Source organism: Mytilus edulis, chromosome 11 (assembly GCF_963676685.1).
Source record: "Mytilus edulis chromosome 11, xbMytEdul2.2, whole genome shotgun sequence".
NCBI classification, from domain to species: Eukaryota; Metazoa; Mollusca; class Bivalvia; order Mytilida; family Mytilidae; genus Mytilus; species Mytilus edulis.
In genome coordinates this window covers 58,202,748-58,219,141 of record NC_092354.1, presented here as the reverse complement: position 1 = coordinate 58,219,141, position 16,394 = coordinate 58,202,748, and the positions used below count along the sequence as shown (strand labels likewise).

Sequence of the window (16,394 nt, the reverse complement as noted above, 5' to 3'; positions counted from 1 at the left end):
AAACTACATTTATTATGTATTTAGTGGCATTATGCTAGTGGTTCACAAATAAACTACATTTATTATGTATTTAGTGGCATTATGCTAGTGGTTCACAAATAAACTAGATCAAATCACAACGTATGCCACCAATGCTGGCAACAGGATACGTATGAGTCGCTTTTTGACTAGGCGAGATACAAATCATGGGTTTATTTAATTTAAAGTATAAATTTAAACAGGTCATAAAGGATCATTAAGAAAAAAACATGCATAAATATCCAAACTAACAGAGCAGTACGGATAATCAATAACATGACACCACTCCATGATATCAACAAGTGTTGAATAAATGCAAAACAATATCAAACAACTGTTAACTACCAGGCAATTGAAAAATAAAATAAACAGTCACATATAATTTAGATTTATTTAACTTACGTGTTCCAATAGGAAGTGTGAGGCCATAACACTTCTGAATCTTCTCTACATCATTGATGGTGGTATTGCGTATAGGCTTTGGCTTTTTAGTACCGACAAAAGAATGTGATGCTACTGGAGGATGTGCACTTATCAAAGAAGGTAGCTGACATACTTTTCTATTTCTCAAATCCGATCTTCTTTTCAATATTTGGTTAAATGGGTTGAACAAATATCAAAATCAGTACAATTATTTGGCAAAAGACCATATTCAGTTTCAATTATATATTTGTCATATATGTTGATATCAGTTACATCGTCAGAACACTCATCTGTAGTGCAGATTGTGTTAAAATTGCAAACAATTTCGTGTGTCTGCTTCAAAAACTATTTTCATTTTCAACATAAACAACGAAACAGTTGTACTAAGGGAAATAACTCTGGTAGAATTTTGCACTCCTATATATTTTTCCTATCAAATTTCTGTATGACCATATGACCAAGATGTATTATTTTTCTTATTTGAAATAACAAATATCTGATTTTTGGCATATAAAAACTAGTAGATGAGAACTCTGTATTATGTTAATTTCAAGGATTTTATCGGTGCATTTTGAAGGAATACCAAATTGGATTTTTTAAGTTTCTTCTTTAAATTTCTGAAAATGAAATGTTAGGCTACCATGGTAATGCACATTCTTTTGTTGTGATCATTCAACATCACTAAGCATTCATTTAAAAACGTTTTATTAAAATATGTGACCACTGGTTTCCATCATTTGTTGATGCTTACAGAGAATGGCCCTTAAAATGGTAAATTATATTGTGTGTGGTTTTTTGTTGTTGTTGTATAGATTGTAACATTGTGCATTTTATATGGGCATGGAAATGTTTCCTGGAAAATATTTTGTTAATTGGTTAAAATCAATTTTTTTTCGTCATGCTTTTAATAAACAATTAATTCATCTACCTGATATTTAAATACAAATATAGTGCCATTCGCCTCATTCTGTCACAAAATTGAACCGCACAGTTTGTGTGACTAAAGGGTTGACAAAAAATATTACCATAATTGCTGGACCAATAAACAATTAAGAAGATGTGGTCTGATTGTCAGAAAGCCTACTCTCCACCAAAGACCAAATGACGTGGAAGTTACCAACTATAGGTAACCGTACAGCTTCAATGTCTGGTATTTACTGTATATGACAAAAATAAACTGTAATACAGAAACAGCATACAACATACAACATGCATAATACAAAATCTATTGCACGATAATGTCATTCATATATTTCCACTTGCAAAACTATATTAATATTTAGCTATGGAACATACATATTGCATAGTTTTTGTCGTATAAGAAATGTATTGGGGTCAGAATGTGAAACAATGCAACTACATGAGGTAAGCTGCATGAACCAATATTTTTCCTAAGCCATAATATGAGAAACAGTATAATGTGTGCTGCTTGGTGTTAATCAAATATCTCTTAACTATTCAATGATATTTCTCCTTCATTTGACCATCTGAAATGTACAGCATGCAAAATGTCTTCAACAAATGTATCGGTTGACAATTGCTATTTGAGAAATAAATAAACAATTTTGTATTGTATTAGGTTTAGTTACTAATGTTTTAGCACGCAATATGATCATTGAGGTATCTAATAACTTCATGATAATATGTAAGGTAATGAAATAACACATTACAAAATTGTTAAAGATTCATTTCATACCGACCAGTTTGTTAATACAGAAATAATTTGAGAGCAAAAATGAAATATATATGTACTAACATATTATTCATAACATGCATAAGTATTGTATCTGTTTTTGGTGGAGAGGACTGTTGCCGAAAACTTGGTAAGTAGTGCAAGCGTGTCTCTACATAATAATGATATACGTGTTTTTCATGTAGAAATGATGCCACTGGACACGACAACAAACGTATGAGTTCCTTTTAAATTAAAAAGCTGAAAATCGTAGTCTTCTATATGATATGTTTGGAAGATTGTGTCTCGGTGATTAATTAACTGTTTGAACATCATGATATTTTACTATGTTTTGCCAAGCTGTTCGATTGAAATTTCATAATGACCAAAACTAATCTTTGATGGCCATAACTCTGAAACATTGTAATTTGATCGAATAGGTCTCAATTACAAATGCCACAGATGAAGACTTCTTTTGATATATATTCCCAATCCTACCTTAGTTGAATTTGGCAAAATCCCTTTAACTTTGTACTTTATTTGGCCTTTCTAACTATTTTTTTCCAATGGCACTGACGAGTTTTTTGTAGACGAAACGCGCGTCTGGCGCAAATACAAAATATAAATCCTGGTATCTATTATGAGTTTATTGTATAATTTCTAGGTAAAGCAAAGGCAGCATTGTTAGAATCAATTGATACTCTTCAGATAACCAACAGACTGCTTGGAGAGAGTAAGTTATACATTTAAAAATAAAAAGACGTGCATACGGTTTTCAGTAACTAAACCATGTTGAGAATGTGATTATTGAGAGACTGACCAAGTTTAAGTTTTACAATAAAATTTCTAAGTTATGTTTTTTAAATAATGTTTAACAAAACAATCTGTTGTTTAAATTACCAAATATAAATTTAGATATAGGATACCTTTCAATGAAACTGAAATATATAAAAACAATTCAAGAGTAGAGTAAAGATCATATAATTGTAATTCATAAAAGAAGACTTACATCCAAGCACATTTACAAGTATGCACCTGTTTTAATTTAGAATTGATGTGAATAAGAAATGCATGCATCAGAAATGAATAAAATCGTTAATCCATTATTTTAATATTTTTAAAATTCATAAAAGGAGACTTACATCGTAATACATTTACAATTATGCACCTTTTTAAAAAGAAATTCGACAATGTGGATAACAAATGTATGCATCAGAAGTGGATACAACCGTTAACGTTTTTTTTAAATAGCAGGTTCAGCGATTCCGTCCAATAAAGTTGCCTTTCATGCCAGATTGACACAATATGTAACCCTTGGTTCGGCACAAACTGTTATTTTTGATCACGTGATAACAAATATTGGTAAAGCATATAACCAACACACGAGTCATTTCACAGCACCCTTCAACGGAATATATGTGTTTGCATGTACATTTCTACAGACAAGAGGGACTGGTGTCCATCTTCAAATGGTTCATAACAGCAGCGAAATATCAAAAGGGTATGGAGCCAGTGGTTCAGGAGAGACAGGAGTGATGACCGCAGTAATATATCTGCAAAAGGGAGATGTTGTCAAAGTTCGGCATTTGCTGGGCAAAGGATCGCAAACTATACATGGTGATTGGAGCTTTTTTACTGGTTATCTTCTCTAATATTTCATTATTAAAAGTTTTTCCATAAATCGTTTTGTATTTTTAATAGATTAAGAATCGACAGATATGTGTTTATATAGTTATCAAAGGTACCAGGCTTATAATTTAATACGCCAGACGCCATACGCCATACGATTCATCAGTGACGCTCAAATCAAAATAGTTATGAAGCCAAACAAGTACAAAGTTGAAGAGCATTGAGGACCCAAAACTAAAAAAAAATTGATGCCAACTACGGCTAAGGTAATCTATGCCTGGGATAAGAAAATCCTTACTATTTCGAAAAAAATCATAATTTTGTAAACAGGAAATTTATAAATACTGACTATTCAATTGATATTCATGTCAACACAGACGTGCTAACTACTGGGCTGGTGATACCCTCGGGAACGAAACGTCCACCAACACTGGCGACCTAGTGGTTTAAATAGTTATCAAAGGTACAAGGCTTATAATTTAAAATGCCAGATGCACGTTTCGTTTACATTAGACTTGCTTAGATTAGGGACGCTTGGAACAAAATAGTTATAAATTAAAGTAGTGTTCCCTCAGAAACGGTCAAATATTTCAATTCCCTCTAATAGAAGGTTTTCATGCAAAAAACACTTCAATGGATAATATAAATAAACACAACGGTTAAAAAAAATATTCGTCTCTGACTTTGAATTATACATAACATGGATAAAACCAGTCACAACATACAATAAAGTACAAAAGATCTTATCAAACGGATAAAATCAAATCTGAGAACCTAAATTATGATACTCCTTCTATAGAAAACACAATATAACAAAACATATGGTTATAAAGACTATGTTTTTCAAACTGCGATAAAGAATTAGTTTTCACATTGTGCATTTCTAGTATTGAATATTTGTAAGACGTTACATGTAACCTGATTTTGTAAACTGGGTAGTAAAAAATGATATGTAGTAAAATTGCCGATGAGACAACTATCCTTAAGAGTTCAAATAACAAAAATAACATTGGATGTTGGATATGCACTGATTGTTTTTTTAATCTTAGATAAATGTTATTTTATTACTTGTCAAAGAGACAACAACCCAACAATAGAGCAGACAACAGCAGAAGGTCACCAACAGGTCTTCAATGCAGCGAGAAATTCCCGCACCCGGAGGCGTCCTTCAGCTGGCCCCTAAACAAATATATATACTACATTTGTACTAGTTCAGTGATAATGAACGCCATACTAAACTCCAAATTTTACACAAGAAACTAAAACTAAAAATAATACAAGACTAACAAAGGCCAGAGACTCCTGACTTAGAACAAGCGCACAATCTGCACTTTGTGTTTCTGTTGTTGTAAGGATATAGGAGCACCCTATCATGTCACGACTGTGACTTTGTTAAATGTTGTTTTTGCATCGGTCTGATGAGTTAATATAAAGATCAGAAAATGTGGTATACTTGTCAATGACACTCTTCAACAGAGACCAAATGACAGACTTTAACAACTATGTATCACCGTGCGGCTTTCAACAATGAGCAAATCCGTATCGCACAGTCGGATATAAAACGGCCCCGAAATTACAAGTATAAAATAAATTTAAAAAAAAAGCCTGATTTATGTAAAAAACCTATGAGCAAAATTCAAATGTAATAAACAGCAATTAAAGAGAAAAGCTCTATTCAACTGATGTTGATAGTTTATTCGGGTGTTGTCCTGTTAGACGAATTGCCAACGTTAGGGGAGGTTGGTGAATTCAAACGTGTTAAATGTGAATTTCTAGTATTTAATATTTGTAAGACGTTACATGTAACCTGATTTTGTAAACTGGGTAGTAAAAAATGATATGTAGTAAAATTGCCGATGAGACAACTATCCTTAAGAGTTCAAATAACAAAAATAACATTGGATGTTGGATATGCACTGATTGTTTTCTTAATCTTAGATAAATGTAATTTTATTACTTGTTTAGGAAAAATTGAGAATGGAAATGAGTAATGTGACAAAGAGACAACAACCCGACTATAGAGCAGACATCAGCAGAAGGTCACCAACAGGTCTTCAATGCAGCGAGAAATTCCCGCACCCGGAGGCGTCCTTCAGCTGGCCCCTAAACAAATATATATACTAGTTCAGTGATAATGAACGCCATACTAAACTCCAAATTTTACACAAGAAACTAAAACTAGAAATAATACAAGACTAACAAAGGCCAGAGACTTCTGGCTTAGGACAAGCGCACAATCTGTACTTTGTGTTTCTGTTGTTGTAAGGATATAGGAGCACCCTATCATGTCACGACTGTGACTTTGTTAAATGTTGTTTTTGCATCGGTCTGATGAGTTAATATAAAGATCAGAAAATGTGGTATACTTGTCAATGACACTCTTCAACAGAGACCAAATGACAGACTTTAACAACTATGTATCACCGTGCGGCTTTCAACAATGAGCAAATCCGTATCGGACAGTCGGATATAAAACGGCCCCGAAATTACAAGTATAAAATAAATTAAAAAAAAGCCTGATTTATGTAAAAAACCTATGAGCAAAATTCAAATGTAATAAACAGCAATTAAAGAGAAAAGCTCTATTCAACTGATGTTGATAGTTTATTCGTGTGTTGTCCTGTTAGACCAATTTCCAACGTTAGGGGAGGTTGGTGAATTCAAACGTGTTAAATACCGCCACATTCTAATTCAAATACGAAAACTAACGATATAAGGGCATACATTTTATTCAAATCCATTTACGAATAACACATGTGTTACACATGAACCGTCGCTGAGCACACAATTACAGGCTCCTGACTTGGGATAGACACATAACTCAACTATTTCTTAAATACATTGTAGGGAAAATACTAGTAGTGTTATGCATGCTATAACATAGAATAAGATCAGTTGCACTCATAAGATCGTTCCAAGGAACAAACAAACGGACTAACATAAACATAATATACACAAAGTACCGATATAACATACAAATAAAATGTTCTCACTTTATAGAATTAATGAGTTCACATCTATCCGATTTAGTCAAGACTATATAAACAGTCTATAAAATGCATGGCCTTGTGAAATGCCAACATATACATAAACACTATTGACATAATGTAGAATGATGACACCTTTTTTCATTTTTAATAATATATTTTTGGATAGAAAAATAGTTAAATCACAAAGATAATGAACTCCGAGGAAACCTAAAAAAGGAAAGTTCCTTATCAAATCACATGGCAAAATCGAAATCTTTGAATTTTTACCTCCCATGAATAATAAGAGCCAACAACAGCATCGCCATACTTAAATTTTGGAATTCTTTTTTTCAAATATACAAATCAAGACAGTAAACAAAATCCACACGGAGTTGAACCAGCTGTTAGACAGAGAGCGTATAAAAATAAGATGTGGTATGATTGCCAATGAGACAACTATCCACAAAAGACCAAAATGACACAGACATTAACAACTATAGGTCACCGTACGGCTTCAACAATGAGCAAAGCCCATACCGCATAGTCAGCGATAATAGACCCCGATAAGACTATGTAAAACAATTTAAACGAGAAAACTATTTATGTAAAGAAATGAACGAAAAACAAATATGTAACACATAAACAAAAGACAACCACTAAATTACAGGCTCCTGACTTGGGACAGGCAAATACATAAATAATGTGGCGGAGTTAAACATGTTAGCGGGATCCCAACCCTCCCCCTAACCTGGAACAGTGGTATATCAGTACAACATAAGAACGAACTATAAAAATCAGTTGAAAAAGGCTTAACTCGTCAGATGGAACCTGCTATGCAACATTAGCTTGCAAATCAATAATCATCCAGTCGAAATTGAAAAATAAGAAATAGTTCACAATTGGTGACTCTACATGCGTCTTTTCTGGTCTCTTATAATAATAGACCACGACATTATATTTCGCTTTTGATCTGAAACTCTAGCATATTGTATGTGATAAATTATTGGTGATGATCTTTAAACTTATGTAGTGATGATTTTAAATGTTTTTCCTAATATCTATGATTTTATGCCCGTGGAGTCTAAATAATGTTTACGTGTACTAAGGTGGTGAATCAAATCACATATGAACATTCGTGCATTGGGGAAGAGGTATGTAAAAAAGATCCAAACATGGACACAGACTTTCTACGAGCCTTTTTATAGCTAAGCATTTCAGGCATTTCAATACTGTGCTGTGTTGCTTCCGTTAGTTTGCATCTGACGGTGCAAGTTAAACAGTTTTGACAACTGACGGACTCAACTCTTCATTTACAGTCTAGTTATTTCATAATCAAAGTAATGTATGTCAGTACTGACATATGATTGCGGAAAATCCTGGATCATACGAAATGTAACATCGTCAAATAAATGCGCTTTTGCAGTTATGATGTGTTAAATATTTATCATTTTGTTATTACGTTGTTGTTTTTTTCATCATAAATTTAGGTTTTATTATCATGTTTGAACAATTACATGTATTGTTTATTAGGGAATACATTTGTTTGGTCTTACATAATTTGGAGTTCTTAACTTTCTTGATTATCAATGATGTTTAAATTATAAAACTGTTCTGTGAAAATAAAGATTTCGCTTATTTAAAGCTTTACGTCCAATAACATTAACAGTACAAATTTTCCTGCACCAAAGAAGGAAACCCCGATTACTTTCTTTCTATGACAACAATCGTATCTTAAGTGTGAATCGTTAATCATTCAGTGTGACACATATAATCTTAAGTGTGTCTGTAAGGTTATAAATATCTTTTTTTTAGATTTTTTAAAAACCTCTCACGTTCAATATGTGCATCATTGAACATCTTCCTGTTTTTGTTTTTGTTTCGGTTTCGTAATCTCTTATCTTTTGTACTACATTACATTATATTTGTTTTTAATCTGTTCCTCAATACGTCAAATCCACGGTAAGTTACTCTTTTATTTTAGCTGGTAGTCTAAAAATATTTAAATGTATTGTAGATATAATACCATAATCATGATAATTAAGTTGATATATTTTATACAAAATAAATAGAACTGAAATAGCAGTAAAAATAGAATTTGGTAAGGGACCGTACAGGTATCAATGCATGTGTGGATGATTTATCTAATTATACGTGTAGTTCTTTTTATATAATCTTAATACATTAATCATTTTGATTCATTTTGTATTTAAAAATGAAATCCCATGTACATGTATTGTCAAATTCTTTTAATTGCATAAGTGGTTAATGGTGAAACTCCAGTTTACTATGTATGGATCTGTAATAAATTATAAGACAATTGGAAGATTGGAAATTATTGTGGGTGGTATTGTGCGATCTTTGTTGTGATTAGGGAACAAACAAGAATTCATTTTGTCTCTTTGAGGACAATAACTCGGGTTTAAGTCTATATATCTCTATGAAATTTTCCAATCATATCAGAAAAGGAAGATCAAGACTAATGTAGGGGTTATGGCCCTTGCCGTTTAAAAGAAAGGAGCCAAACAATATACCTTTCTAATACTTTATATTGAATTGCTCATTTCTTGTCCAACTTAGATGGGTTTAATTCAAATTATTTGTACTTAATTTATGAGGTTTTTCAATATGAGTAATATAATAGTGTATTTTTAATTTAGAATTTTAACTCTGGGTCCCGTTTTTAAATTTGTCCACACTGATGTTCAAAGTGTCCAAAATTAAACTTTGTTTGATTTCGACAAAAATAAAAATGAATAACTAGGTTCGTTGATATGCTGCATTGTTTATTTCTAGGCTTTTAATTTTGAATCCGATTTTTTTTAAAATGGTCAACAATATGGACCAAAGGGTCCCACATTAATCCTAAATGAAATTGAGAAAGGAAATGGGGAATGTGTCAAAGCGACAACCACCCGACCATAGAGCAGACAACAGCTAAAGGCCACCATTGGGTCTTCAATGTAGCGAGAAACTCCCGCACCCGTAGGCGTCCTTTAGCTGGCCCCTAGTTTTGATTTAAAGAAAAAAAGCTTGGTCCCAAATTGAATTGATGGGACCAGGGTTCTTTAATATGTTGAATATAACCATGAATAAAAACTTTAGATTGTGGGCCCTGTTATCAAATTGGTCTTCATTGAGGTCTTAAGGGGTTAAAACTATAAACGACATTTATAAAGTGTGGTTGCGCATGCCCAAAGGTATGAGTTATTGCAGGTAACTCCTATATCAGATATGCACCGAACATATGCCTTGAGCTACAGTAAAGGAACACACATATGATCTAAGAATGTTGACCAATGGTCAAATCCGTATAATAACCCACTTAGTACGTAGGTACATGAAAAGAAACAACCGTATTGTAACTTTGGTTCATCCTAAAAAAAAAAAAACTGCGCGATATCTATTTTATTTTACTTTTTAAATGTTTCCGCATTAATTTATTTTTAAAACATAAAACCTTATATAATCGTTGACATTTGACCAAACTTAGAGGAAATTAGATATTGTTATAAAGTTACATTGAAAAAAAAAACAATTGAGGAACAAATGCAGTTTTGGACTTTGCTTTAAATAGTGTATTTTTATATAAGCTATTTGTTGACTCATAATTTTCAAATAAGGTCATCCACATAAAATGATGTTATGTATTCGATTACCTATAGTTATTAATTTCTCTGTCATCTGGTCTCTCGTGGGATATTCACTCATCGGGAATTATAATAGAGGTTATTTTTGTTTGCATTATATGCCTAAACATAACAGGTTAGTATAAACAAAAATTAACATGGTTACCCGTGCTTGTTCTGAAACACCAGGTTCGAATCCAGCCATGTTTTAAAAGGGGGTTCCAACAAAAGCAGTCATATGAAAAAGGGTGCGGTTCAATATATAAAGCAGATACAAGCTATGGTAAGAACTTGAAATAAATACTAAGTATATTCTGTGTAATCATTTTTTTTTGTTTCAAATACAAAAAAGAAGATATGGTTTGATTGTCAATTGTACAACTCTCCACAAGAGACTTAATGACACAGAAGTTAACAACTATAGGTCACCGTACGGCCTTCAAAAATGAGCAAATCCCATACCGCGTAGACAGCTTTCAAAGGCCTCGAAAGACAACAATTAAACAATTCAAAACGAGAACACTATAACGGCCTAATTTGTGATAATAAAAAGTGTTTATTTGACATGAACAAAAATTAAACCCTTTACTCGAATTACATAAATGGTTCAGATTTACTCAAATTAAGAATGACTCAAGGCTGCTGTTATCAACTAAAGTACGATAAGACTGAATTTAAATGATGATAAGTTAAAAAAAAAATTATGATGGATTAATTGTTGGTGGCTTAAGGTCTAGTGGCAAATAATTCATGCTTTTTTGTTGTCTATTTTTTGTTGAATGCATTTTCATTTTATTAGTTCAAAACGATGAACTATCATAAAAGCCAATTATGATATACACAATACACTAAGACATCTCATTCATGAAAAGTGATCTTGACTTTTCATTATGCATCACAAATTGTGCGCACAAATAAATAGACGCCATTGCTTACTCAGAATGGTATTTTATACATGTAATTTGAATGCAATAAGTGTACATTCATAGTGTATTATGTACAAATTACAATAAATAAAAATCTCACAGTATTCATTACTGATAGTAAATCTAACCTCTTCACATTATCGGAAGTTATAAGTGTTTTAAATCTTATTTACAGCACACTCGATAGAGGGTCCTGTTTGGTGTGGAAACACATTAATATACACAAGTGGCAAGAAACATAGAACACACGAAAAAAAGTGTTAAACAAGTCAAGTTAATATTAATAATATATATATATAGATAAAAGTAAAAGTATATACGCAAAATAGGAACTGAAAAAAATGACCAAAACATAAAGAGAAGAATAAATAATAATACGGTGCTAAATTATATAAGGAATAATGGAAAAACACTTAAGGATGTTCGCTACTCTGTTAAAAAATAACAAGCTTTTTAAAAGACTATTATGAATTGATAGTATATAAATAATGAAACTAAAAAAGTAGAAAAAAATGGAGGGTCCGTGTGCTCGTTTTAGAGATATAAGCCATTGAAAATTTGGCGGGAAATTATTCTCTCTAGATTTTTCATATATTTAACATTGGCACCTTATTGTTTCTAACACTTTGAAAAAGTAACAAGATTTTTATAAAATTTAGAAATATGGCTTTTTAAACTTTATGTAATAAAATTATAAAAAGAAAAGTAGGGGTAAGTGGGCAAAATATTTTAATGACAATACATGGATAAAACCAGAGGATTCCGATAAACTGGCAAAAAGTCAAAAAATGGAGGAGCAAACATCCTTAATATAGTTGCTTATGATTTTATTTTATTTCATCTTCTTCTATTTTATTTTATAAAAAATACAATTCACACGAGGTACATGTTTAGGATTAGGAGGTACGATGTATTGATTGTTGGTTGCTTAACGGTCCAGTGGCAACTATTTCATGCATGTTCAAGACGACGGAGGTACGATGGGGACATTGAAATGCGAAGATCCGTTCACTGAAGTATCTATATTACGCTTTATTCAAAGTCTACAGCGTTCACATATTTTACTATGGAAATTAGTGTTTTTTTTTTATAAATTTGCATTCTCTATTGTCTATGCAAGACTTCCCAAAAATACCAGACCCAAAGATTAAACAACGGTTGTCTATTGTTTAAAACTCTACGATGACCTATTAATATACTATAAAAAAAAAGAAGATGTGGTATGATTGCCAATAAGATAACTCTTCACAAGAGACAAATTGACACAGAAATTAACAACTATAGGTCACCGTATGGCCTTCAACAATGAGCAAAGCCCATACCGCATAGTCAGCTATAAAAGGCTTAAAACCATACAGTATACATTTTTGTACCTGTTTTTGTAAAACGTGTTTTGTGAGGTTTAGTGTCCTTAAACAATCATTATGTCTTATTTAATCTTCTGTTAAAATCTATAATAGACAAACTTTATTTTTGACATACGGACGTTTAAACAAGACCACATAATTTATTTTGAAATGCTAATTTTATATTTTTTCAGGCTTCATATAAGAGACAAACCACATTATGGATAGTATTCGGTTGCTACAGCTGTTCGTTTCGTTATTCTTGACATTCAATGTACATGGTAACAGAACGTTCCCGATTGGAGATCCAAGAGCATGTGATATCGATACAAAGGCACAATATATATTCGAGGTTCTACCTGGTCTTGGATGGGATAATCTCGTCAACGAAAACAGAGGAGTTGTTGTTAATTTCAACTATTCTAAATGCAAAACCACCGAGGACCGACGTTATTTGATTCCGGATGGAGTTGTTACAATACCTATCAAAACGAGTCGGATGAATGTTTTCTCAAAGATGTACGATCATTGGTCCAAGTATGAAACTGACACGTCTTTTTCTATCAATACAGGTGGATCTGCGTCATTCAAAGGCATTGGTATATCCGCCAGTTTTTCTTCAGAGTTTGAACACGTCAAATCACACCAGATAGAGGACAAATCGTTAACAACAAAAGTCCAAGCACGGTATGTGCGTTACACAGCGGCGGTTTTACCCGATGCACAACTAGACCCGTCATTTCGCTCCCGTTTGCTCAAAATAGCCAGTCACATACAACATAACCGGAAGTCGTCAGCACGCTACGAAAGCGAGTTACTCGTCCGAGATTTCGGAACTCATGTTCTCACATCTATAGACGCCGGAGCCTCTATTGTCAAGGTCGATCAGGTTAAATCCTCCTTATTAGAAGACAAAACAATGAATAAGTTCAAAATATCATTAGCCGCGAGTGTTTCTATTTTAAACCTTCTCAGCGTTCACAAGTCAGAGACATTTTCTATCAGTAAGACTGAAATAGAAAAGTACATGACATCGGTAACGGATTCTGACATCAGGACATACGGAGGACCAGCTCTCAACCCTGAAAACTTTACACTAGGAAAATGGGCCTCAGAAATTGACAACGATCTGGTACCTGTAGACAGAAATGGATTCCCACTCGATCATTTCATAACAACAACTGCACTTCCTGAACTATCCGAAAGTCTTGTACAAGAGCTAACACAGAGTATTAGGACTGCCATTATGACGTATTATAAGCACAACACATATCCCGGATGTACAGACATTGATGCACCTAACTTTAGTTATATTGCCAATATTGAGGACGGTACATGTCACGCTCCATTAACAAACTTAAGTTTTGGTGGAGTGTTCCAAAAATGTGATTTTGAAGGCCAGCTTATAAACAACGAGGACCTTTGTTCAAAACTACGAACAAAAAATCCAAAAACACAAGATTACAGCTGCCAAACTGGATACGAAAAAACACTTTTACACACCAGCGAAACCTCCAAATCTCAGCACACTCATAAGTGTCATAGTTGTTGGATTTTCTTCACATGCTGCCATGATCATTCCTATCACGGCACAGCAAAATATACCAGCTATTGGTGTCAGGCTCCTAAAGATGCAAAGGTTCCCCAGGATAGTGGATACTTGTTTGGTGGTCTATACTCTGATAAAACCAACAATTTCGTTACACAATCTCAATCGTGTCCGCAATACTATTTACCAATGACGATTACCGCTAACATCCAGGTCTGTGTCAGTGACGATTACGAACAGGGGACGAAGTCAGCCGTTCCCTTCGGAGGATTTTACAGCTGTACGAACGGTAATCCGATGGCTTCAGCTAACCAGGTGTTGAAAGCTTGTCATCACGGATACAGCAATCATTTAGCAACCATTGACAACGACTGCGAAATAATGTATTGTGCTCAAACAGGTGCTCTATCAGAGTTAAAATTCCCTCGCGTGCAACTGCCTCCTTTTACAGGGATACCAGCAGAAAGCATTGAAACTCCCGCGAATTATATCATATCACATGACGGTCAGTCTTGGATGCAACTGATCGACCCTGCTACCGAAAATCCTGAGCCAGAAGAAAACAAATGGACAACATTACAATCTGCTCATTTGGAAATGCGTTCTCTGCTTAAAACATTTGAAAACAATCACGTTAAATATTCTGCGGATGAAGGAATGTCGAAAGGAGCTGTTGCTGGATTATCGGTCGGTGTGACAACTGCAGTTTGTCTGGTCGTAGGAGTTTTCATAATCATAAGAAGAAATCGAAAACAAACGGATTTAGCCGAATACAGATCTATCCATTAAATTATAATATTAAATAAAATATGCGGCTTGTAAATAAAAATCCCGTTACTTGAAGATACAATGCATTCAGCTCTGAAAAGTTTGTATATAATTATGTGCATAATCTGAGATTTTTAGTTTGTTTTCATATCAATTAGCATTTAATTTTACTTGAGCTGTTGACATTTACATGACATACGTGGATTGTGGTTTTGTAAAAATATGTTCAATGAAGATACAATGCATTTAACACTGAGAAGTTTGTACGTTATGTGCATAATCTAAGACCTTGTCATTTGTATATATTTTATATTGTCTTCCTTTCCCACCAATTAGTTCAGGTTTATAGTATATTTTATAAATAAATTTGAAAACAGATTTTGAATTATGCTAATGTAAAAGAGTAAAACAAAAAGACCGAACTCCAAGGTAAATACAAAAGGGGATGATATAAGAACTGATAAAAAAATAAAATCAAATCAATCAACGGAACGACTGAAGAACTGTTATATTCTTAAGGCAGCAACCATTTGATTTTCGGAGGGAGGGGAGGGGGGGGCTATGGATTTTTTTTGGAAAAAAAGTGTTTCCAGTTTTTGGAGAACAAAATAATTTGTTTTTGACCCTGAGAAAAAAAAATGTGTGTTTCACTCTCAGCTCACTATCTTTAATGCTAAAATTGAAAGAAAAGAAATTGTTTTCAACGTATCGCAAAAAAAAAAAAAATATGGCGAAAAACATAGTTTGTCCGAACAAAAATCCATAGCCCGCCCCAGGAAAATCAAACGGTTGCTGCCTAAACAGGCACAGGCAGTTTTCGAAGGAAAAGGTGGAATTAATTATTTTATATCTAGATAAACTCTCACTTGAATAAACAAAAAATAGCAAGATGTGGCATGATTGCCATGAATCAACTCTCAACAGTCAGGGGCGTTACTTAAACAAGTAACTTTTTTAAGTTACTTATATAGGTAATTTGTTTTTAAAAAATATAAAATTACTCAATAGAGTTATTTAAAATTTCAATATAAGCAGGGACTAAATGTAGTTTTCATGAATTTTTACATCATTTTATATCATAAATTCAAGAATTTGTAAGAATTGAGAGGATAATAGACATAAAGGGTTACTTTAAAAGTAATGACAAAAATGTTACTTGAATAAGTTATTTTGTACATCTTTGAAAGAATTAGTAATAACACTTATTTAAGGAACATATGTAATTGTATTTGGTTTACAAATTATGAATAACTTCAAGTCTTAATTAATTCATAAGTTTCTATCTATGTATATCTGTCTACCTTCAAGATTGTGAAGGAACATGATATTTTAATAGTCCCAATAGACCAATCTTTGACCAAAAAGCGTCGGTAGCAAAGATAAGTGCGTCAGTAAAGCAATTAGTGTTTCAGAAGGATTAGATTTTATATTTCATGGGAAAAATAACCAGATGACTATAACAATTTGT

At 33.0% G+C, this 16,394-nt stretch overlaps 2 protein-coding genes across 3 annotated transcripts; both read left to right on the top strand.

Annotated features, from left to right (window-relative positions):
- The first annotated feature begins 1,542 nt into the window (after positions 1-1,542).
- Positions 1,543-3,775, top strand: LOC139494421 (heavy metal-binding protein HIP-like). The gene is made up of 3 exons (XM_071282583.1): positions 1,543-1,591; positions 2,778-2,846; positions 3,365-3,775. Exons 1-3 carry the CDS (start codon positions 1,543-1,545, stop codon positions 3,763-3,765), a joined length of 519 nt encoding a protein of 172 aa, XP_071138684.1. The 3' UTR covers positions 3,766-3,775.
- Positions 3,776-8,514: 4,739 nt separating this feature from the next.
- LOC139495906 (macrophage-expressed gene 1 protein-like) lies at positions 8,515-15,302 on the top strand. 2 transcript variants are annotated; one of them, XM_071284314.1, is made up of 2 exons: positions 8,515-8,670; positions 12,804-15,302. In XM_071284314.1, exon 2 carries the CDS (start codon positions 12,830-12,832, stop codon positions 14,945-14,947), a length of 2,118 nt encoding a protein of 705 aa, XP_071140415.1. In that variant the 5' UTR covers positions 8,515-8,670; positions 12,804-12,829; the 3' UTR covers positions 14,948-15,302. The 2 variants fall into 2 exon arrangements, with proteins under 2 accessions (XP_071140415.1, XP_071140416.1); XM_071284315.1 differs by lacking the exon at positions 8,515-8,670 and adding an exon at positions 10,201-10,473.
- Positions 15,303-16,394: the final 1,092 nt, after the last annotated feature.